The sequence below is a fragment of the Sycon ciliatum genome, chromosome 4, assembly GCF_964019385.1.
Source record: "Sycon ciliatum chromosome 4, ocSycCili1.1, whole genome shotgun sequence".
Lineage (NCBI taxonomy): Eukaryota > Metazoa > Porifera > Calcarea > Leucosolenida > Sycettidae > Sycon > Sycon ciliatum.
Genome location: NC_088646.1, coordinates 35,731,394 through 35,754,203, shown reverse-complemented (window position 1 = coordinate 35,754,203; position 22,810 = coordinate 35,731,394). Strand labels below are relative to the sequence as shown.

Below are 22,810 nucleotides of genomic sequence, written 5' to 3'. Positions count from 1 at the left end.
ATCGTCCCGATCTATAAGAAAGGCCAACGCTCTCAGGCTGGCAACTACAGACCAATCTCTCTCCTTCCCGCTGTGTCCAAGGTCTGTGAACGTATTTTCTTTGAGTCTCTGTACTGCCACGTCACCCCAGCGCTTTCACCATCTCAATCCGGTTTCTGCCGTGGAGACTCCACAACTTTCCAACTAACACGTCTAGTACAAGACATCTACACCCAGCGGAACCTCAGGCGGCATGTTGGCATCGTGTTCTTTGACCTAGCGAAAGCTTTCGACACCGTCTGGCATCGTGGTCTGCTTGCAAAGCTAGAGTCCATCTTCTTGGTACACGGTCCAGCCCTGCAATGGCTCTCATCCTATCTTTCCTGCCGCCACCAGACTGTCAGAGTATCTACCTCCCTATCAGACCCATTACTAGTCGTGTCTGGGGTACCCCAGGGGTCCATACTTGGGCCGCTCCTATTTCTACTGTACGTTAATGACTTGCCAGCCCTTGTACCAAATGTAAGTCTTTTTGCTGACGACACTGCTCTGATGTGCTCCGACAGCTCGGCAGACAACCTCACGGCCTCCATGCAGTCCGGGGTCAACGCTACAGTAACATGGATGGAAACCTGGAAACTGAAGCCTAACCTCGCCAAAACCGAGGCCATGTTCTTCTCTCCCTCGCCCCCCACTCAACTTCTGTATTTTCCTGGTCTAAATAGTACACCTATTAAAGTTGTTAACGAGCACAAGCACCTGGGCGTTATTCTCGACCGCCAACTCTCCTGGTCTCCACAAGTCCAGTCTGTGTGCAAGCGTGCGAGTGCGTCCTTAGGTATGCTACAACCCCACTGCCAACACTTGAATGATAACTGCAGAAAATTGTTCTTTAAGTCGTACATTTTGCCTATATTTGACTATTGCGATATAGCTTGGTGCGGGTTGTCTCAGACTTTACTCCACAGACTGGAGGTACATCAACGCTTGCTTCTGAAAATTCTGTTTCGAAAAGACCAAACATTTGCCTCCCTTTGTCTTTATAAACTTGCTTCCACGCACCCTCTTCTTGCCCGACATCAGCAGCATCTTTGTATCCTTGTGCAAAAAATCTTCCTAGCCCAAGTCCCGAAACATATTGCCAAGTACAACTGGTTTGTTACCACTAGACCAACACGCAATGCCTTATCACTGCCCCGAGCTAGTTCCTCTCTGTTTTTGAAATCCCCTTTCTTCTCAGCATACTCCCTTTGGTCTAACCTGCCTACTAGCAGCAAGACATGCCAGGATATCAGGAAATTCACAGTCCAGCTTTCCACACTGTCTCATCCGAAGTGATCCCATGTATTATTAATGTGCCTCCCTTTCTTTTTCTCTCCCTATCTCCTTTCCCTCTCTGACAGCTTCTTTCTTTTTTTCCCTTTTAGCTTGCCGTGGTTGGCTATCACCTGACCTCTCATGTTTATTGGCAGTCTTCGGACGGGCCAGGAGATGTTGAATAAATAAATAAGGCTTCCCCCCCCCCCCCCCCCCCCCCGTTCTTCAGCGACCGACAGTACCGTGCACCAAGTAAGCGCCCAGGGGATCTACTCAAGATCAGTCAAGAGCATTGGCAGAATGCTGCTAGTCTCCTGGAAACACACATACATCTCCCCTGTATTATGATCTATGACCTACAAGCAACGTCCATTGTAGCTCAGTGACCTGCTTTGCACAATAGCTTGTTGAGAATCTTACAATAGGGAATACACCCAGGTATACAATACAAGTCCACAGGAATAAGACAACAGATGCTTGCAATATTGTCGTCGACAATCCCTTACTTTGGTGATTCTTCCGATGCAGCCCAGAGGAAGAAGCATGGCAAGGGATCGTTCTCAGGCTCCTGTATAAAAAATAAGTCATTTGATCAAAAGAAGATAAACACAACCCCATTAAGTTAAATATACCAACGGTGCATGGCCTTGACTGAAATGGGTAACACGAGGAAGCGTCCGAAACACCTACTTGTATACGTACTTCCAATCGGACACCCCACTGGCTGCTTGGATGAATGATAAGCATACATCGAAAGGGGACAATTGGAAAAGACAGAATGGGCTTGAATTTTTTTAATGTACAACCTCCAAATAAAGGTGCATACCCAATGAAAGCACAAGTTGGTGGGACTAGGGAGGTTGAACAGATAAATCACATCTACTAGACTTTTAAAAGCAGGAACTCCACTAGAGTAGACTAGCTGTTAGGCTAGCAGTACTAGACTACAAAGTAGAACTTCAGGATATACAACAAAGAAACTTCGGTGCTTTGAAAAGGAAAGCAAAGACATGCTAGATGGAATACATGGTGCCCAGATCAACTCACAAGGAAGGCAAAGTGGGTAACAGGAGCGTTGACTTCGATGGTGCTGCCAAGCCTGAACAGAGAAACAGTACACAGAAACTACATGTAGGCTGACAGAAACCAATTTAACACAGTGCACATCTATTTTTTTAGGAAGCGAAGAGCCAAACATGGATATTTCAAATCAACAAAAAGAAAGCAAGAGACGAAATGCTACTTAGAGCTTTAAAGAAGAGAGAGGTTGAAGTTTAGAGTTTACACTTAGGGCATGTTCGATTGGTAAGGATCGAGATCGGGATCCAGATCTCAGATCCTTCAGATTCAACTGAACACTTTATTTTGGACCTTGACTGTTGACTCACAAACCACCCAAAAGGGTGAACGTCGTACTCATCGCCTCCGTCGTACAAAAAGTCAACAAGCTCTATCTCCATCCACGTGTGCGTACCACAATGTGTACAAAAAAGATTTTTACCCGCCATATACGCACAAAGGTCACATTTGGATCCGTTGGATCCGAAGGATCCGGATCCGGATTCGACCAATCGAAAGGGTGCGAATCCAGTGGATCCGGTGGATCGGGATCCCGATCCTACCCATCGAACATGCCCTTAGCAACGGTCAAAGTGGACAAAATTACACTCACATCAAGCTGAGACTGCCAAGGTCAAACAGCTGAAATCCGCCTATGCTGTATCCAACTGCCAGGCAATTGCAGACCTTGAGGAACTTCAATGATGAAACGTACACTTCACCTTCATAGAAACAAGCACACAACAAGCAAGAGCACCGTAGCAAACACAACATGAGCTCAACATGATTCCACAGGAACTATGGAAGTCAGAACGCACCAGGCAGATCAAAATACAACTCAAGCAAATGGAATCAAAACATCCATGCCCAATACATACTGGTACTTCCTCCGCGTCATCGAAATTGTCGCAGTTTGACTTTTGATGTAAAATGCGGTATTTACTCACCAGCACTCGTACCAGAGGCAAGGGATCGGACATAGGCGATAGTCATCAGTATAGGGTGACGGCAAAGTTCTATTTTCTGTTATTGGATGCTGGAATTTTTGAACTAGACGCAATTTCTTCGCTGATGTCGCTGCGCTGGTAATTTCGACTCGCTGAGATCAGTCAGGTGTTGCAGCCTGCACATTTCTCGTGCTTATGGCCATTCACTCAAGCCTCGTCACTGTTTTACCTTAGCTGGGGTGAGAATGACTTCGTGGAACAAGTGGCAGCGCTTGGAGAAACATCGAGGGGTCGGCAAACTAAATGCCTGCAACAGCGATAAAATTTGTCGCTCTGGCTGAGACACTCAGTACTACTACTAGTACATGATTGTACCTGCAAGAGCCGTGTAGACTCTACACGTAGTGCTGGTGATGCACGCGCAGGTGCCGTACCATGGTATACCAGTGCTGAAAAAGAGGGCGCGCTGGACGTGATACTACACTTACCTGCATGAGCTGTGGGCATGCCACGGCTAAAAAAAAGTTCATTATTTTCAAGATCGAGGTGATTCCGAGGTGATTCCGCCGACGGTAATCAACCGACCTCGCAACGATCGTGTATTCTTACTAGGCTTCGTTGGTGGTGAAGTAGAAATCATCCAGCGCTAGCAGACGACAAGCATAGCAGCTCTTGTCCTGTGGAGAAAGTCAAAGCGTTTGAGATGAGGCGCGACCAACTTTCAACCTTCCTTGAAATATTTGAGAACGATATTTTTGCGTCCATTGACATCAGCGACGACGAGGACTTCATCTCTGCATGAAAACTCTCAGTCCAATTGTCCTAGAACGTTACTCTAGTCTTCAGACTATCATACTGTGTAATAAGTTTCGAATGGCTTAGTTTATGGAGTTGTCAGTAACAAGTGACAAGTCACTAGTCAAACTGCGACAATTTCGATGACGCGGAGGAAGTACATGTAATGTCAAGATCACAAGAGTATAGAGATAATGGAGATGCTTCCCCCCCCCCCCCCCCCCCCCCCCGCACACACACCCAACTCACCCGACACACGCACGCACACACACACACACACACACACGCGCGCACACACACACACACACACACACACACACACACACACACACACACACACACACACACACACACACACACACACACCAACATGCTCAGGGACCTTTGCAGGAAAGTGCCGCATTGCCGCCATGGTTGCCATCATACCCTATACCAGACACCTACATGTACATAGCATCGAGGATGGCATACATGAATGTATGCCACAGAACACAGAACAGACTGAGGGCATGCGCTTGCAATACCGTAGCACTTACTTTCATACACATGAGCTGCAGGCCTGTCGTTGGCACTGGTGTAGTACTTGAACGACCCCCTAGCATGATCAGCAGCTGCATTCGCCAGAATATCGAAAACAAACAATCACCGTCAACAACATAGCCATGCTGCTACTTCTTCACCAGTACACTCACTAGAATCACAAGGAATGGTCTTCGAAATCATCACATCATTGCTGGGGAGCCTCCATCAGCTCCAGGCCCACGCAAGAGTCGCCAGATCATGATGACCAAGAGACAAGGCGAACGTATCCACTCCCTAGGCATTTAACACCAACACTAACCGAACCCTCACAGCTGCATTTGTGCGTTTGGTTGGTACGATCTAGAACAGGATCGAACAGCTGGTGCACATGGAGCAGCCTCATGCCAACCAAACGCTACTCCAGAAACAGAGCACATTTTTGTGAAAAAATGTGCCAAACTTGGTGCATTCTTCATAATGTGTATGGGTCACCATGGTCACTTTGTACGGTATGAGTCCAACCCAAAAGCGTATGCACGTGATCATTTGGGACCAAAATCGATGTTCCCGCCACGTTTCACTGTGAAAAAGTGAAACTGCTCGGTCTGCGCCGGCCTCGAGGCCGGAGCAAGCAGAACATGTTCTGGCCGACCCAGAACAGGTGCAGTCCCAACCAAACGCGCTGTTCTGGTGAATCCTGTTCTAGTTCGTACCAACCAAACGCGTCCTCCTCTGTTCGCGCGCCTCCCTGTGAAAAGTGCCCCCCCCCCCCCCCTCCCTACTCATGTTCTGATTTTTGAGTTTTTTCGTGCCATTCAACGAAAATGCAGTCGATAGTCAGTAGTAGAGGGTTCATAACGGCACATTTCTCTGGGGTGAAGTCAGGTGTTGGCCCCGTACGTTGCATTTCGCATTGCAAGACAGTTATTTTGAAAATGGAAAAATGGGTTACGGGGCAACTGTCCCCCCCCCCCCCCCTACTATTTTGACCTGGCTAGAACCCTGGAACTACATGGGTACTACAGTAGTTACTCACCTCCCAACTGGACACACAAGTGCCTGCGCTCGGACTTGGCAGCGTATCGTTCCTGTTCAGCAGACTGGCCAGTATGTGCCTTCACAACCTTGATGCTACTAGGCTGGTACTCACTAAACTCTTCATTCTCGTCATCCACACGCAGATCCAACAAGTAAACCAGACCTCCATGTGTGCCAACAGCAACACACCCAGCGAAGGATGCTACAATACCTCCCAACAATGCAGCTTCATCACCCTCCAACAGTGAGCCAACACCTTCCAGTGCTGTGATCTGCTTGGGGAACTTAATGGCTTTAAACACCCGAGACAATACTGGGTCAAAGAGGGCCACTAGACCCTCTCCGGAATCAATTCGGAGACCAACAACCAGCAAATTTTTGCCTGGCTCTAAACTGGCTTCGCACACAGCGGTGATCACCGGTTGACCTTCTGCACGGAATCGCCATGCAGCTTGTCTTGACCCGTTGCATGGGTTTATCACTTCCAACGCAGGACCTCGAGCCAGGTATGAACGTTTCCCATTTAGCTCAAATTGACCGATCAGCTGAGAGTCGTCAGAGGCTTTCCCTTCCAGACATTCAACACTGCTGGACGACAGTCTCACCACAGACACTGTGTCCACTGGATTTCTCACACAGCTCGTCCTCTCCATCATCAGTGCTCAAAAGCTTCAGCTGTAAGCCCTAGTTACATTTTCAACACAACGCGTGCGATGAGGATCAATGCCGGTGAAAACAACATTTGAGGGAAGTGGGGACAAAAACTAAAAACATTTCAAAGGCATTTTCCAGCGTTCTCCCTGGCGCCATTTTCGAGCGACAGTTGCTATGTAGCTATGGCCGTCACGTGAACTCGCCGTGTGTCCTTTTTCGTTGATCAGCAACAAACTGTAACTACAAACAAGGAGTACAGGTCGTCCCCCGTTAATACGAGTCCGGTTAGTACATAAACCCCGTTAGTACATAAGAAATCTCAAGTCCCGGACGAAACGTGGTCACTTCCATACAAATGTTGTCGGTTAGTACATAATCCGTTAGTACATAAACCCCGTTAGTACATAACATTTCTCCGTACCCGCATGTCACCAAGAGTAGATAAACAGGGTTATGTACTCTTGATGTCACCTACCTCAATAGTACATAATTTGTTGGTCCTTTGGTCTCCAGTCGAGGCACAGTGTTCTAACTTCTACTTGTGGACGCAATTAGCATAGAAATCAGAGCGCACATCACAAACTGACAAAGCTATGGTTTTTTTCCGAGTGACTGTACAGGTGCGGCTGGGCATGTGCCATGTCAACTGTAGAATCTTCGCTAACTGTGACCGATATAACATAATTTTTATGTTATATCGAGGGAATCAAGAATATCTCGCTGCCTAGTCACCGGTAGCAAGAAACACTCAGAAAAGTTGAAAAAAGTGAAAAATTATCTTATACAACTTACAAGCAAGTTATATACACTTTCGTTTAGTACATAAACCCCGTTAATACATAACATTTGTCAAGTCCCAGAGATTATGTATTAACGAGGGACGACCTGTACTAAGTACTCGTATAGGTAGTCGTAAAATACCGACACCACACCAAGCGTGCAAGCTTCAACTTCAAGGGCGGCGCGCCAGCGTTTGGCAGCGCACTGAGCTCAGTTGCTTTCACGCAGCGCGCCCTAGATATGCATGGCATTGTACGTACTCGTACGAGGTGATTCGTCATTATTTAACACGAAAGTAAAAAAGCCTTCCGTAGGGTTCGAGGTGCGAATCTTTCCATTTCTTCCTCCAAAAATGTAATACCAAGAGTAGATAAACAAGAGTGTGCAACTCCGGATCTCTCCTGCACAATCTGCAGATACCCCGCGCCCACGGCGGAATTTTTTGTTTACGTCACCTTTTTTCAGAGAAACGCGGCTTTGCCGCAGAGCAGTGTGAGAGCACGTGCTGGGCACCGACCTTGTAGTGTAAAGCCCAGCCAAGTGCACGAGGGAAAACTCTCCAAAAGGCTCGCAGCGCGTGCGTCGTCGAAAAGATTACGTCAACAAAAAATTCCGCCGTGGGCCAATCCATCCGGAGTTGCACACTCTTGTTTATCTACTCTTGGTAATACTGATGTCCTTGGATTGCAATGGTGGGTTGTTCATGCACATAATCCTTGGTGTTGGGAAGCAGGGGGCAGTTGAAAAATGGCAATTTTTCCGCATATTATTTGTTGTGGTCATTTCTTAACATCATGGTAAAATAGGCCTTAGCAGCACAATTCAAGTCAGTTTTCAATAGAAAGAGACCCTACGTATCCAGGATGGTCCAGCAAGACTGGATCAAGATCATGTTGATCCAAATACAAGCCATTCAAGCTTGCATAGCAGTAGGTGTATCACCCTGATTTTATATGCAATTGTGATCAACATCTGTTAGTAAATTCAGTAGTTGCCAATGTTTGGCCATTACCAGGGCCAACACACCCCATTCCTCCTTCCCAGGCGTCGTTTCCAGTATGTAGCTATCATATGCTTCCTTTTCAGCTAAATAATATTGTCACTGGAGGTTGAAACCAGCGGCTATGACTCTCTTATACTCTATTTTACCGTAAACATCGCGCACATGCAGACTGAAAGCTCTTGCAATGTCACTTCCTGAAGGAATATCAGTCTCAATTTTGGAGGCGAACTTGACAGAACATTGAAATGGCAATGGCAAAAAGAAATTTGACGTGACTTTTTGCAAGGCACTGGCAATGAGATATTTTACCGATTTGTTAAGAAATGACGCAATGTTAAAAAAATACGAATCACCTCGTACTCGTACAGTGGAGATTGGATATAACGACTCTGCTTCGGGAGAAAGCAAACTGTCGCTATATTCGATCTGTCACTAATATTAGTATGCAATTCCGTATATTTATCAAAATGACAGAAATGTATTGCAGATATGCATTATGCATGTACATAATTATAATGCATATGCCATAATTATTATGATAATGGTTTCAGATGTGTATGTGCATGTGTTTTGCACGCATTGTTCAAAGCAAAGTCATCGCGTACCACTGCACTGCGACAGGCTACAATGTGCAATGTAAAGCACACATAAGTCATTGAGATTGAGTGACCCAGAGGTCCGGGCACGTGGCACAGCCATATTCCAGACATACCAGTCTGCCTGATACAAGACTCAAGAGGAAAGTCGTTATATTCGATGCATTTTCACTTCTTTTTTTCAGGTCTTCGGGCACCCAAAAAGTGTCAGTAAATTCGATCTGTCGTTATTTTCGAGGTCGTTATACCCGATCTATAATGTCAAGAGTACGGGGTTATGTACTCTTGATGTACAGGAAGGACTTACTAGACTTGGGCAACAGAATCTTGTCGCTAAACTCGATTTGTCGTTATATCCAATCTCCACTGTACTTTAGCAAAGTATGCGTAAAAACAAAGTTTGCACATCCGTGTTACCAAGAGTTCATAACCCCCGGGGGTTATGAACTCTTGGTGTTACCACCGGCTATACACAACCAGCTGAACAAAGTCATGTACAGTACATGTCAGTACTCGGCGCAGTCAAAGATCAAGTGAGGTCACGAAATGAACAGTCACCACAAAACCAGCAAGGAACAGTGAATATGTTCATGGCAGGATCACTGCACATCACAGTTGTTGAGTCACAAACACAATTCAAAAACCAAAAGAAGGCTTTTCATAGGTTGCAGCCACTCCTATCGTCTGAAACAACACGATCCAAGTACAGCAAGGTACAGCTACTTGTATCGCAAGTGGAATACACTGTATTACCATTCTATCACAATCAGACTCAGTGATGTTTTACGCGAAAATATAATTATTGTAAAAATTTGTACACATACATGCACTGGCATAATATAAAATCCTAGAAATTCAATATTGACGGCCTAAAAAAATGAGCAATCTAGAGAATGCAACACTGGTTGCAAACAAAATAGCTGGCATTTTACATTGTCAAACATTCAACACGCAAAAGAAAAGGCTAAAGCAGAGCACAAAACACAATACATGTATCTACAAGTATAACTGTGCTGTCAGTGAGGTGAGGGGATTCCCCGGGATAAGCTTCTATATCCTATAGCTTAAATAGTACCTGTATGTACAGAATATGACAGTGAGAGTGCCGCTGTGCCAGACAGCTGCAACTACAGGGAAGTTTACACACAGGATCTATACGCACAACAGAACATACGAGAGGAGGCAGGAAAGAGAGTGACTGATAATACAACAGTAGGGGCGCAATCATAAGCAGACAAGACAATGGGCGTAATCAACGACTGCAGAGAAGAGGGGCACAGAGAAAAGACGCAAAAGCCGTGCGGCACTACCTCAAGGGTTGAGCAGTTGTGCCAGCTGTGCCTCGATGTCAGCGTCCGACGGGCCCTTGGATGCCGATGCAGCAGCTGCCGCCGAGGGTAAAGCACGTCGCGATGCAGACGGTGCTTCCGATAGCTGTAAACCAGGAGCACAAGAAGAGCACATGCATGGCACATGATGTCAGACAGTTGCCATGTTGCTAGCACAGTATGTGCATATTAAACAGCACCAGCTTAAAAAAGCTACTTGAAAGTACAGTCAACCTTGTGAATAACGACCTCGGGTATACCGTACAACAACAACTCTCGAATAACGACACAATCTTCATACCTACATATAATGACCACTTGACTGCATACGTTCAACCTCACGAATAACGACACTTTTCTCATGCACGATCGATGGTCGTTACTCGCAAGGTTGATTTTACACAAATTTACAGCCTGGGGTATCAATCCCAGCCTTCTCCTGAATTCTTTTAAAAGTCAACAAAATTACATCAGACACCAACACTCTGTTGAGCTGGTCTTTGATGTCATTATCAGAATCACAAGTGAATAGCAGGATACTGCAAGTCACACCACAACTTCACAATGCACTCCCGGTCGACCCACTTCACATTAACATCACCATCAAAACGAGGACAAGTCTGTTGAGATATCAGTCTCTTCTCAACTGAGTAGCAAGTGGTTTGCTATCAGTTTGAGGGAGGTGAGTAGGGAAAAGGTTGCAAGTAAAGGTTACGCAAACTTGAGCAGTGAAATGTCATGGACACATTGGTCAGTGAAGAGCATTTCTCACCTTGCCACTGATCTCAATGCCGATTTCATCCAGAACTTGTCCAACGACACTCTCGGTAGCTGCTTCGTCCTCGGAATCATCCAGTACACCTTCCAATGTGTCGTTCACTGCAGCACATATTTTTCCAGAGTTGTCAAAACACACGCACACACACACACACACACATGCACACAGCAACGTTACTGTCTTTTTTTTAAATAGAATGATGATTAAAAAATAATAATAAACACAGTTCGCATCTTGCTTGAACCTATTAGGCAGGCGAATGGTTGACGCATCTGTCAACAATGCCAAGCTAAGTCTGTCCTCCGCAGCCTGGAGAGCGCTCTTCAAAGAGACATCTCCCATGGCTCCAGGTCGTGTCAACCCGTGTCTATCCAATGGCGGTCGGCCACGTTTCACATCGGTTGTATCAATGGCTAGCTTCAGTGCTTGGTATGAGGCGGTTTCTGGACCCTCTCATACCAGTTGGCTAAACCACAGCAGCCTGCGCCATCGGCATAATGGTATCCACTGCGGATTGTCTGTAGTGTAAGTTATCATTGGCGATCCGTTGCAGCAAGACAAACTGTAGTAGTATGCGTAGTTTCCTCCGTTGATCTATGTCCAGATGCAGTACTAGTAGTAGCTGTGCTGATATCACTGATATCTGCTTCTTCTAGCCTTTTTATGAGCACACCTGTCATACTACATGTACATGCTCTTGTAGTAGTTGAGCACTCTCGTGTGGGGTAGTGCCTTTGCTGTTCGCGTTATGCAGAGCTCACTGACTTGTCAGTTTGAGCCCTCTGGCAAGGTACGTTCGGGCCTGGTTTAAATCTGGCTTTGGAAAATGTATTCTTCATTGCTATCACTATCAGGTTCGGCCTCATTTTCTCCGTGCTGCGCTGATGAGTCCACAAAGGACGAAACAGTTCTGTGCGCAGATTGAGTGTACATGTATTACATGTATGCTCGATCCATTACACAAAACTGAACAGTCTCCTACCATCGGACACTACGCTGAATGAAAGAAAGGGAGCCAGCTACTTACTCAGCTCCTCGGTCATTTCCATTTTGGCATTCTGCTTCTCGAACTCTTGCATGGTCTGGGCGAGCTGCTGAGGATCCATCTGTGCATTCATACTCCCCATCACCTGTACACGCACAAGTAGACATAAGTCACACACGCGTGCACACACACATAAGTTGACAACAAGTACTAAGAACAGCAATAACAATGACCAAATGGCACATGAAAAAACTGCTATAAACACAAATGCAGTGCCAGAACCCCAGGGATCTTGCCCACACCCCAGGGATCCCCCCCCCCATCACCCCCAGAGAGCTTTCCCCACCCACCAGGGATCTTCCCCCACCCCACCCCCAGTGATCTCTCCCTCCCCACCCCCTCGAATACCAGGAATCTTCCCCAGCCACCAGGGATCCCCCCCCCCCCCCATCACCCCCAGGAATCTTTCCCTGCCCACCAGGGACCCTACCCCCCCCCCCCCCCCCACATCACCCCCAGAGATCTTTCCCCACCCACCAGGGATCTTCCACAACCCCTGGGATCTTTCCCACCCCAGGGATCTTCTCCACCCAGGGATCTTTCCCACCCCAGGGATCCCCCCCCCCCCGAATACCAGGAATCTTCCCCAGTCACCAGGGATCTTCAACAATCCCTGAGTTCCAATACCACACAGGAGGAGTACACAAGTACACTTCAGGAAGGGTACAAGTACCGGTGCTGGATTAAAGGCTGCACAAATCTCAGCCTTACCTTTGTCGTAGCCGCCATTGCACCAGCCATCTTCATGTTTGCCTCCATTGACTACAAGCAACAACAGCATGTTAGCACAGTACCAAGGCAATAAGTACAGATATTACTATAGAAAGAACTTTGAGATGCCGCTCAAAGTCATGCTGGCAACCATGCAAGGCCCCCGCGCGGGGTACACACGCACACACACACACAGAATGGAGCAGGGTGTTTAGCCAGCCAGACACTGTAAAGAGACTTGACAACCGATACAGACGTGGTGCAGGACGAAATGGGGGCCGTGAGGCTGTGGCTGTCAAACTGGTAACCAGAGCTAATGTAGCAAGAAGACTTCAATTGCGCCGGCAACCTACCTTAGTTTGATGACTAACACTCGTCACTTTGGAATTTATACCCATGAATTTCGTCTTCTGCTTGCGAAGCTGAACTAATTGCTTGGCGTACGTTGTCGCAAGCTGTAAATTGGATTCGGGTACATGACAGCAAGCAATAAATGAAGACAAAACACAACATCAAAGTAAAGCCATGTTGACACACTATATCCAATTCAGATTCTAGTGACAACCCAATTGCCCTACAGCACTCGTGGCAACAAGTCAAAAAATGTGAAAAGGTTCATTTCTAGGACGAAAATTAATGAAAATGGATACTAGTACAGTGGCCCCTCTATAATCCGGCACCATTTGTGCCACGAAAATCTGCTGGATTAGGGAGGGTACTGGATTAACAAATCTGATTTACTGCTGCAATGTGCATGAAGAGGACATTTTGGCTACTGAAAATTGTGCTGGTTTATCGAGGGTGCTGGATTATAAAGTGCCGGATTAGAGAGGGACGACTGTATTACGAATTCGCATACAAGGTAGGTCAAGACCTACATGTAACATCCAATGTAACTTTCCGCTGCCAGAGGACACGCCACCATCCCATGATCAGGATGCTTACTTGTAAATCAGTCCGTGAAAGCAGTTACAGTACACAGGTTACACAGGTAGAGTGCAACCACTTAACTTACCTGCTTATTTCCTGCCTTGGCAGCTTTCTGGATTTGCGCTTCCTGTGGAAGAAGAGAGTAAGAAAGAGAAAAGCAGCAGCACAACACGGCATTATGTTCTCCACGTCCTACGATCCATACTAATCATCTCCAACACATCATACGATCCACATCAATCCTCTCCAACACATCACAATGTCAACAAGAAGCGTACAGGCTGAACATACAGCGGCACAGTTCATGGCTGATCAGACTGCACAGAGCTCCATGCACGACTCATAGACTCTGTAGAGCCTTACGGTACGTTGTCACTTGTCACTGACATGCACTGCTGCCAAGCAATAATATACAAAATCCAGAAAATCGAATACGCTCACATTCAACGGTGGTATTCCAAAGCATGCAATCTGAGAAAAAAATGAATCCAGACGCGGCCATTGCCTTACCAAGGTCTTTTCCTGTCTCTCGATCGACTGTATTTCCCGCGTCATGTCCCTCTGTGTGCGGCTTAGATCGCGCCGCTGTTGTCGCATTTGCTCTGCACATCCAGCCAATCATACAAGCAAGAGTACATGAATCCACTGGTCTGGCGACGGCTGGTCATCAGTACTGCACACAGTAAGTACCACCAGCTCAGCTTCTGCCATACAGACACAGCTGCAATAATCATTGCAACGAATTTAGTGTACCTTGCGTTGTTCCAAAATCTCGTCAAAATTAATACTGTAGTTGGTGTGAATGATACCAAGAGAGCATGACCCTCAAGAGTGTGCAACTCTACTATGAGTGCTGTCCTGGCAGAGTTTCAAGTTGACATCATTTTTTTTAGATGCAATACACGTATTATCCGACGTATCCTGGACCTGTGGTGGACAAGTCCCTCCCCCCAATGGATCCAGTACAGATGAGGGCAAGGGAACGGCTGTGATGCGTTGACACCCAGCACAAACGTTGTTTAATCACTCGTGCGAGAAGCAATGCATCATAAGAATGACGCCAATTTGAAATTCCGTGCGGATGGCAAGGTACGTGGGAGTTGCACACTCCTGGGAGATATGTACTCTTGATGATACTCCAGCATTTAACTTACGAGGAGCGGTCGGATGTGTCTAGGCATGTAGGCACACCCAAATGATTCTCATCCTAGAAGTGATGGTGATAGACAAGCTGCAGCCTGATTGGCCATGGCATGGCTAGGATGGTCATGCGCATGCCACGAAATAATTGGTATAATTATAAAATAGGACTAATGTGTGTGTGGGGGGGGGGGGGAGCCACAGAAGGAGCATCAAGAACCACAATACAATAACAGTAAAACAACAACAACAACTGCAGCACCAGCACCACCAGTAGCAGCAGCAACTTCGTGATGAAAGCCAGGCTGCTTTTCCTTAGTATTGGCAGCAAACTTACGTTTGACATCCTGCTTTTTGAACATACTGGCACCTCACGCACAGAGCCTTGGCTTCTTATTAGTATGATTACGTTCTGCTTCAGCACCAGTATCACAATCAACTGAACACAATACTTCGACTACTCCAACTCCTTTTTTCCTCTCCTGAGGTGATGCTCTCTGTATTACAAGATCAACCTTTGTACTGGCAATTTCGCCTAGGCTGTCTTCAGAAGTCGATCAAAGACCTTGCCCTTGGCTTGGGAACGGATACAGTGTGTCGTACAAGGAGATCAAAGACCACAATAATGTAATTGTTAGATCGATCAAGCGCTGTCTCCCTGGTATCGCCAAACTCCTTTATCTTCTTTCCATGATCAGTTCAAGTAAATCAGTGTGCAATGACATCATGAATTGAAGTGACTTCAAACACACGTGATTAGGCCTGTCCGAAAAATGTTCTGAATTTTTTTTGCATTTTGGGGTACATTTTGCATTTTTGCATTTTTTCTGAATTTTGCCCATTTTCGGTCGAATTCCAAGGTTTCAGCCAAGGTTTCAGCTCGACCAAGTCAAGTTCGGCTTGCTTCTGTCCCTCTTGGCTGCGACTCTAGACTTATTTAGTTGCACTGGCCTCCTAATCACACAAATGCGAACACATGGGTGTTTAGTTCTACATGTACATGCAGGTGTAGATGTAAAACTACGAAGATGTGTTCTAGTAGTACAGGTAGTACGCAACTAACTTACTTGCAAGCTAAGGGTAACACAAGTGCAATGGTGAGAAAATGATTAGCTTTGCAGGCTTGTCAGGCAATGTCAGCAAAAGGGGTGACAAGATTATGATCATGCAGTGCGTGTACATGTGACATGATTAGAGGTACATGTACATGTGTACTAGCAAGGCAGGGATACTACATTGTATACATGTACAGTGTGACATGGAAAACCAATAATTCCATGGCATGGCGGCCATTTTAGATTCTGGTTGCCATGGCAACGGATGCATTTTCTCTGCGTTTTGGGTTGTTTGGCTTTGATTTTTAAAATTTTTTTACATTCCCCTTTGATTTCTTGTTTGAATGTTGGCTGGAAAACCGTGCATTTTGCATTTCCATTTTCCGCAAATTAAAACACATTTTTCGGACAGGCCTACACGTGATGCATGCTTAGCGCTTTTGCTTTCGTTGGTTGCCTGACGTCAACATTCTGTTCTTGCAAGTAGATCTACATCATGTAGTTGCAAGGACTCAACTACCTGACTACTTGTGCTTCTCCCTGGTTTGATTGATTGGTGTTTTATGAGGACTGAACATAGGCTGTGGGAGCCTACCGAGGGGCTCTCCTGTGGAAAGAAAGACGAGGAAGAGAGGAAAGGAAAACGAGTGCTATGTATGGCTTGTATTGCGCGGCAGGGAGAACTACAAATTTAGTACTCCTAACCTTTTTTTAGTAACAGTTGCTTATACAATGTACATGTACATGCATGTTGAATGCCAATATCCTGGGCAAGGTCTGATCTGTAGCAGTGAAGATGTATCAATACCAGGGAGAAGTAAATTTTAATTTTACTGCTCCCTGATCAATACCGTAATACGGTGGGTGGTATTTGTCTGCAACTAAAAAATACCATTCTGCTTTATTGCTGCATATGGTACAATCATAACTTTTGTCTTCTCGATTGTGTGAGCATCCCAGTGATTGTACCTTATTGCTATTATTCACTGATGTGGGGCTTTGAAGAAATCATTCTCAATACAATGCAGTGACAAGTGTGCACACATCCACGCACACACATACTGAACACACGGTCACCTGACACATAGACACGATCATGACATTTTTTCATAACACTAAACATCAGGACGATCACAACTACTACAAACTCGTAAAGAGCTACTAAAAGCACTCAAGGCAAAAGTCAAAGACGTACTTCGCAATTCATACTAGTGCCACTACAGTACATCGTACATGTATAAACAAAAGGGTTAAAAAAGAAGAAGAAGAGAAAGCAGAAGACCTAGGACAAGACGATTACATGTAGTAGCTATCCGGGTGGGGGGGGGGGGGGGGTATCACGATGTGCCCGGGTTACTACATGTACCTGCACACCGACACACACACACTGTCCGTGTACAGAGAGCATAGCGCACTACACGGATAAACCTAAAAGGGGGTACTGGATAAAGAGCATGAGCATATTCCTAGACGTCAGGGGAAGGGGGGGGGGGGGGGGGGGGAGTCGATTGTGAGCCGTAGTAAGGCCCGGTCTACAGCGCTATAAGGCCAGTAGAGAGTTGCATAAACCCAACTCTCTGGACGCCATGCCGCGCCAGTAAGTTCCTACGGCGGAGGGAAAACGGGGATGATGCAGTGGTCAAAAGCTGATCACAACTGTCGTTCAAAGGCATCGTTGTATAATTCAAGTTGACTCGCCACAGCACTATTCAAGTATTCAGCAGTAGCACCTGTAAATAGGAACTCCTGCCAGTCACCAGGAGACCCCGTGCTGTCGATGATGACGTCCATTCTATCTAGTACTAGTACATGTATGTGGGGTTGTGTGATGACTACTACTTGGAAGTATGAACAGGTGGGTGTCCAATAGCATGGCAGCTCATTTGCAATGAATAAATCACACGATTGTCGAGGCTAGTTCGCAAGCAGACACTCGGCCCAGGGCACACACTTGTTGACTGACCGCAAGTCCACAAGGTACACTAAGTTATCACTCGTGTCTACACGTACGCCACAACAAGGCAAATGGGGCAAGGTGCACGGCAGGGAGGTACAGCTCCACACACACACACACGTGTCTGTCCTACAGCACGTTGCATGCCATGCATTCCAGGCCAGCATGCTGCTACGGCGCACATTGTACATGTCGAAGAAGTAGCCGCAATACCAATGGCAGCAGTGAGCTATCGGGATTTTTTGGACTGCAACGCCCCGATGGCTTCTTTCACTGAGTGGTAGATTATGCTCCAAACCTGCACGAAACGTGATCCCATACACATACACATACACACACGTACACACACGCATACACACACGTACACACACGTACACACACGCATACACACGTTCATACACATACAGCACTACCGTAGAATCCCGCGGATAAGCCCATGAGCTTATCCGTTTCACAAGGACATTTCGGTGGGCATACACAAGAACATGGGCTTATACGCGGGCATGGGCTTATACGCTGACACCAACATTGTGCTATTGAAAAGTACCAAGGAAGTGAGAAGTACATTGCTGAAAGCCACTGTGCAAACAAAAACAACCGATGATTGTGTTGAAATGTACAAAAAAACCTACGTGAACTACATACATGTACATGGTACGACCAAGAGTCCATAATTTATGGACTCTTGGTACGAATTAGGTCCATGGGCTGGTACGACGAAGCCTTGTGATGTTCGAACTTTCCCTGGGCTTATGCGCGAGCATGGCTTATACGCGGGATTCTACGGTATGTGCTACACAGCACGAGTATCAAGAAGGGAACTAGATTTTCAATGCATCTGTCACTTTGACCATTGGCACACATGTGTGATGATCGACTGGAAAGTCTCGCAACGTGGAACAGTGTAGACGGGTAACGGGTAACTATGAAGCCACACACAACCTGCTGCTAAAGCCGTAAACAAGAGGGCAGACAGTGGTGCAGCTACGATGCACACATGACACACACACACACACACACGCACGCGCGCGCGCACGATTGCAAATACAATACGCGCGCGCGCACGCACACACACACACACACACATACGCACACACTGACCTGGAGTTTATCCTCATGGTTGGTATGCTCGTCGGTGAGATAGCGAAACTCGTCCGTCAGAGAAACGCACTGCGCAATATGCTAAACAAAACACAGCAAAAGCAACGCAACAATCAAGACACCAAGCCATCGGCAGATGCTAGATCTCCATTGGTGTGGATCTCCATAGGTGCTATTGACTGAAGGTGCAATGATGAAACGTCTAGAAACCTGCAGCATGGGATGAGTGCTTGTGCCAGATTTGTTGACAACTTTGGGGCACCCATTCCGTCCAGCAAAAAAACTTGTGCAGACGATACCCGTATCTCAACGACAACCTTAACAGTAATAAGTGAGTAGCCACAGCAATCTCTCCCCATAGCCTCACCTCTGGAGATACAAAGTCCTCAGCAACCTTGATGCAGCTGGTGAGATTCTGAACCTGTCACACGGACGGCATGGCGCGTACACAGATACGAACATCTCACGTCAGACGAACGTTTTGTAAACTGAGCCCCCCCCCCCCCCCCCCGTGTACATAATTATATCATTATTTCGAAGTAGTATACATTTCTGACCTATTCTGCGTTCTTCGCCATCCCTGTGGCACATGTACAGGCTGTCTGCCTCTCTGTTGGTATGAGACCGCTTGGCACAAGGCCTGGTTAGTTCAGCAGAATTCTCGGCTCAAATACCTCCTAAGGCATGTTTAGCCCTGCATGTATCACGATAGTTAGTAGTTGCCCATAGTAAAAGCCATAATCATAACCCCTGTCAGTACATCATGTTTGTGTGTGTGTGTGTGTGCGTGTGCGTGTGTGTGTGTGTGCGTGTGTGTGTGTGTGTGTGCGCGTGTGCGTGTGTGAGTAAGAGAGTATGTGTGTGTGTGTGTGTGTGTGTGTGTGTGTGTGTGTGTGCGTGCGTGCGTGCGCGTGTATGAATGTGCGTGTGAGTGCACGTGTGCACATGTGTGTGTGTGTGGGGGGGGGGGGGGGGGGTGCGCTTGTGTGCATAACAGTTATGCGTGTGTATGTGTACAGTAACAAGCGGTCCCATCAGTACATCATGTGTTCCCGCTCCCAGGGACTACGACACATTGGCGCAGGACACTCAGTCTCTGTACTGTACAACACAGCAGTGGTATTCACGGCACTCGTCCAGTACCTGATGTGGTGCACCGGCCGGTATGAAGACGGCGTCACCCAGGCACTGCACAATCTCATGGCCGACAACACCCTTCTGATCACGCAGTTGCTGGCGCAGCGTATCATTCAGATAATAGCACTGTGCATGGTCCAAAAAAAAACAAAAAAAACATATTACCGGTAACCCTCAAACCAGTGAATATATTAAACACAAATACACATTTCCCCGTTTTTCACTCGTTTCAACTCTGTCAAACTTATGAACAAACAAATATACATGCATATAGAAGCAAAATAGTAATGAAAAAGATCAATTGTGCACTCATAACCATGTATAAACAATTAAAATTAAACAATTCCAGAACGTTTTCGTGTGACTATCATATTTAATACTATTCTTTTCATATTACTCTAGCTATATAACTGGTTGTTTTAGTGATTCTTACTATGTGACGATGTTCCACTGATGATAGTCACACGAAAACGTTCTGGAATTGTTTCATTTTAATTGTTTATACATGGTTATGAGTGCACAATTGATATTTTTCATTGCTATTTTACGACTGTTGTCTCCTCGTCGGTTATTTAAATGCATATAAGCAGAACAGTTTTGTCTGTGAGGGATTTTAAAAGAAACTCCAAAGAAAGGCAGTTTGTCCAGTCAAATGTTCCATCCAGAGATGAAAAATGTTTGCAGTTGGATGTTCGGAGTTCGGTTAGAAGCATGATTAGAAGCATGTCGACAGGCTCTACAAAACTTTAAGCTAAAATGTTGCGGCGACGATTTTAATTTGTACTGAAGTAATTCTTGACTTCCCCGTCATAACTTGGTGTGTCACAGTAGCCTTACCTGGCAAAGACCACACAACCAGCAAAGGCAGCAATCAAACTGACACAGAAGCAACAGAACCCAAAACATGGTTGTGATGGATACAAGAGGCAGCCACACTAATCTAACTGACCTGATCGTGAATGGGGTCCAGTGCGCACGCAGAGTTATGTGACTGCCGCAGGAAGTCTCGGATGGTCTCCGCATCGGCAGCACTGTAGATATGCCAGAGGGCACCCTGCAGGCAAAGAAAAGTGTGCACTAATTTGGTGTGTGATTTCCTCACGCAGTATGGACTGTACGCAAACGCAGACACTGTGTATATTTTCAATTTTGAATGTCGGCCATGTTCTCAAGGCAGTAGTCGTTTCGTACAGTGGTGAACTGCAGTCTCATGAATAAAGCACAGCAATGCAGGCTCATGAATAAAGCACAGCTGCACTCACTGCATACATGTAGCTCAGTATTGGCGCTACGTTCACACTGTTTACATTGCATCAAGAAGCTACAGCATCTACACTTCCTGTCAATGAAACACACAGTACGCTCACTACTGGTAAGTTAGTGCTTTATGAGCAACACACAGTACGCTCACTACTAGTAAGTTAGTGCTTTATGAGCAACACACAGGACGCTCACTACTAGTAAGTTAGGGCTTTATGAGCAAGCATACCGGTACACGGGATTGGCAGCGCTTCTTGATCTCGGGGTATTGTCGTCCCACAACCTGATCGATGTTCCGCCGATCTGCGCATGCAAGAGAACGCAGGTAGGTACATGCACATGTTCATGCAAGCATCCTTTTTTTTTTAATGTTCTAATTCTATTATACCTTTTTATTGATGGTCCTTTATCACTGTCTCTTTCTCGCAAAAAATATTATGTTCTGTTGCCCGTACAAGAGGCCGATTACATCCTGCACACAGCAGCCCATGCTGTGCTGCTAGTACTGCGTGTACGTGTATGTGTATGTGTAGTTGTCTATCAGCGGAGGATGCACCCAGTGTGCTGAGAGTGCCCAGTGCAGTGGAAGCAGAGTGTAGTACACCAGGCATGAATTTATCCGGTATCGCATCGCAGTTTGCTACGCAAAATCGATCTACTGCTACTCAAAAATGACAGTGACACGCAGAAAACTGCGATACATACATGTACAGGCTACTACTATTCATGCCTTTTGTAGCTTACGCCACAATTGAGATTTTGCATAGGAAAAACTGCTATGCAAAAACATGGCAGTAAATTCATCCCTGTACACAGTCCAAATAGTGGAACAAGGCTAGTGTGAACTTATGCCACCTGATGATTGCAGTGATAGGAGCATGGCCATGATGGGACTCAGAGTTGCAACAGACTACAGCACTGTCGGGTGCCGAAGAACTGCGGGTTCAGCCTCCTACTACGCCAGGCCGTTCTTAGTGTCATGTACAGTTGAGTCACCGTGCATACATTGGTATGCTGTGCTTGGTGAAATCCTAGCCTGTTCGTTCTTCGCCACCCGACAGTACTGTAGCCTTGTTCCACTGCTGTACGGTGTGTACAAGTAGTTGAATACATGTATCAGATAACCTTCTGCTGTAAGGCGAGACCAAAAAAATAGAGATTCCCGGGCCCTCCCGCACCCAAAATCGAGCCAAAGCCATTTTTTTGAACAGTTTACATATGTACAGTACTGATCGTGTGAGTAGATCTGTGACGTGAAGTCACACAAACCCGAGCTTGTAAGACTCCCTGACATGATGTACAGATCAGGGCCATCGTTGGCCGAAATACAGAAAAATTGAACGGGTAAACCGCGCACCTGGTGTCTGTAAAAAATGAATAAAAATTACCGGAAAATGCTGTGAAAAAAGTTCAACATGGCATGCACACATATAGTCATGTACATACATGAGAAAAAAATAAAAAATAAAATTCGCCCGCCCGCACCAATTTCACATGGGTCCTGCCCGGGAATCTCGATTTTATTTCGGTCTTGCCTAACAGAAGAAAATATTTCCAATATGGTCCTGGATGTGTAGCACAATCAAGCTAATGTAGTAGCATGCAACGGAGAGGGTAGTACCTTTAAGGAGATAGTCAACTCCTTCTGGAGTATTCTGCACAGTAAAAATAAAACAAGACA

The 22,810-nt window shown here is 46.1% G+C and overlaps 3 protein-coding genes across 3 annotated transcripts in view; all 3 read right to left on the bottom strand.

The window, feature by feature from the left end:
- Positions 1–6,413, bottom strand: part of LOC135815920 (protein ELYS-like) — a 35,248-nt gene extending 28,835 nt beyond the window's left edge. The window contains exons 1-5 of the mRNA XM_065329274.1: positions 5,656–6,413; positions 4,634–4,708; positions 2,969–3,077; positions 2,344–2,395; positions 1,803–1,864 (exon numbers count right to left, since the gene is read on the bottom strand). Coding sequence (XP_065185346.1) covers positions 1,803–1,864; positions 2,344–2,395; positions 2,969–3,077; positions 4,634–4,708; positions 5,656–6,313 — 956 coding nt within the window. The 5' untranslated portion in view covers positions 6,314–6,413. The remainder of the gene's footprint in view (positions 1–1,802; positions 1,865–2,343; positions 2,396–2,968; positions 3,078–4,633; positions 4,709–5,655) is intronic.
- Positions 6,414–9,273: 2,860 nt separating this feature from the next.
- Positions 9,274–15,325, bottom strand: LOC135815919 (charged multivesicular body protein 2b-B-like). The gene is made up of 8 exons (XM_065329273.1): positions 14,960–15,325; positions 13,993–14,084; positions 13,568–13,609; positions 12,906–13,007; positions 12,553–12,603; positions 11,824–11,926; positions 10,791–10,897; positions 9,274–10,124 (listed from the first exon to the last, which is right to left on the bottom strand). Exons 1-8 carry the CDS (start codon positions 14,982–14,984, stop codon positions 10,002–10,004), a joined length of 645 nt encoding a protein of 214 aa, XP_065185345.1. The 5' UTR covers positions 14,985–15,325; the 3' UTR covers positions 9,274–10,001.
- A 1,441-nt stretch (positions 15,326–16,766) lies between these two features.
- LOC135815918 (uncharacterized) overlaps positions 16,767–22,810 on the bottom strand; it is a 29,157-nt gene continuing 23,113 nt past the window's right edge. The window contains exons 25-31 of the mRNA XM_065329272.1: positions 22,751–22,784; positions 21,359–21,432; positions 20,819–20,923; positions 19,876–19,995; positions 19,100–19,153; positions 18,733–18,813; positions 16,767–17,929 (exon numbers count right to left, since the gene is read on the bottom strand). Coding sequence (XP_065185344.1) covers positions 17,861–17,929; positions 18,733–18,813; positions 19,100–19,153; positions 19,876–19,995; positions 20,819–20,923; positions 21,359–21,432; positions 22,751–22,784 — 537 coding nt within the window. The 3' untranslated portion in view covers positions 16,767–17,860. The remainder of the gene's footprint in view (positions 17,930–18,732; positions 18,814–19,099; positions 19,154–19,875; positions 19,996–20,818; positions 20,924–21,358; positions 21,433–22,750; positions 22,785–22,810) is intronic.

Excerpts from the sequence above, each read along its gene's own strand:
- LOC135815919 (XM_065329273.1), bottom strand. The coding sequence starts at position 14,984 with ATGTTCAAAAAGCAGGATGTCAAAC. Across the intron at positions 14,085-14,959 it reads CAAAAAGCAGGATGTCAAAC|AGCAAATGCGACAACAGCGG; the intron begins GTAAGTTTGCTG and ends CTGGATGTGCAG. Across the intron at positions 10,125-10,790 it reads GCATTGAGATCAGTGGCAAG|CTATCGGAAGCACCGTCTGC; the intron begins GTGAGAAATGCT and ends CCTGGTTTACAG.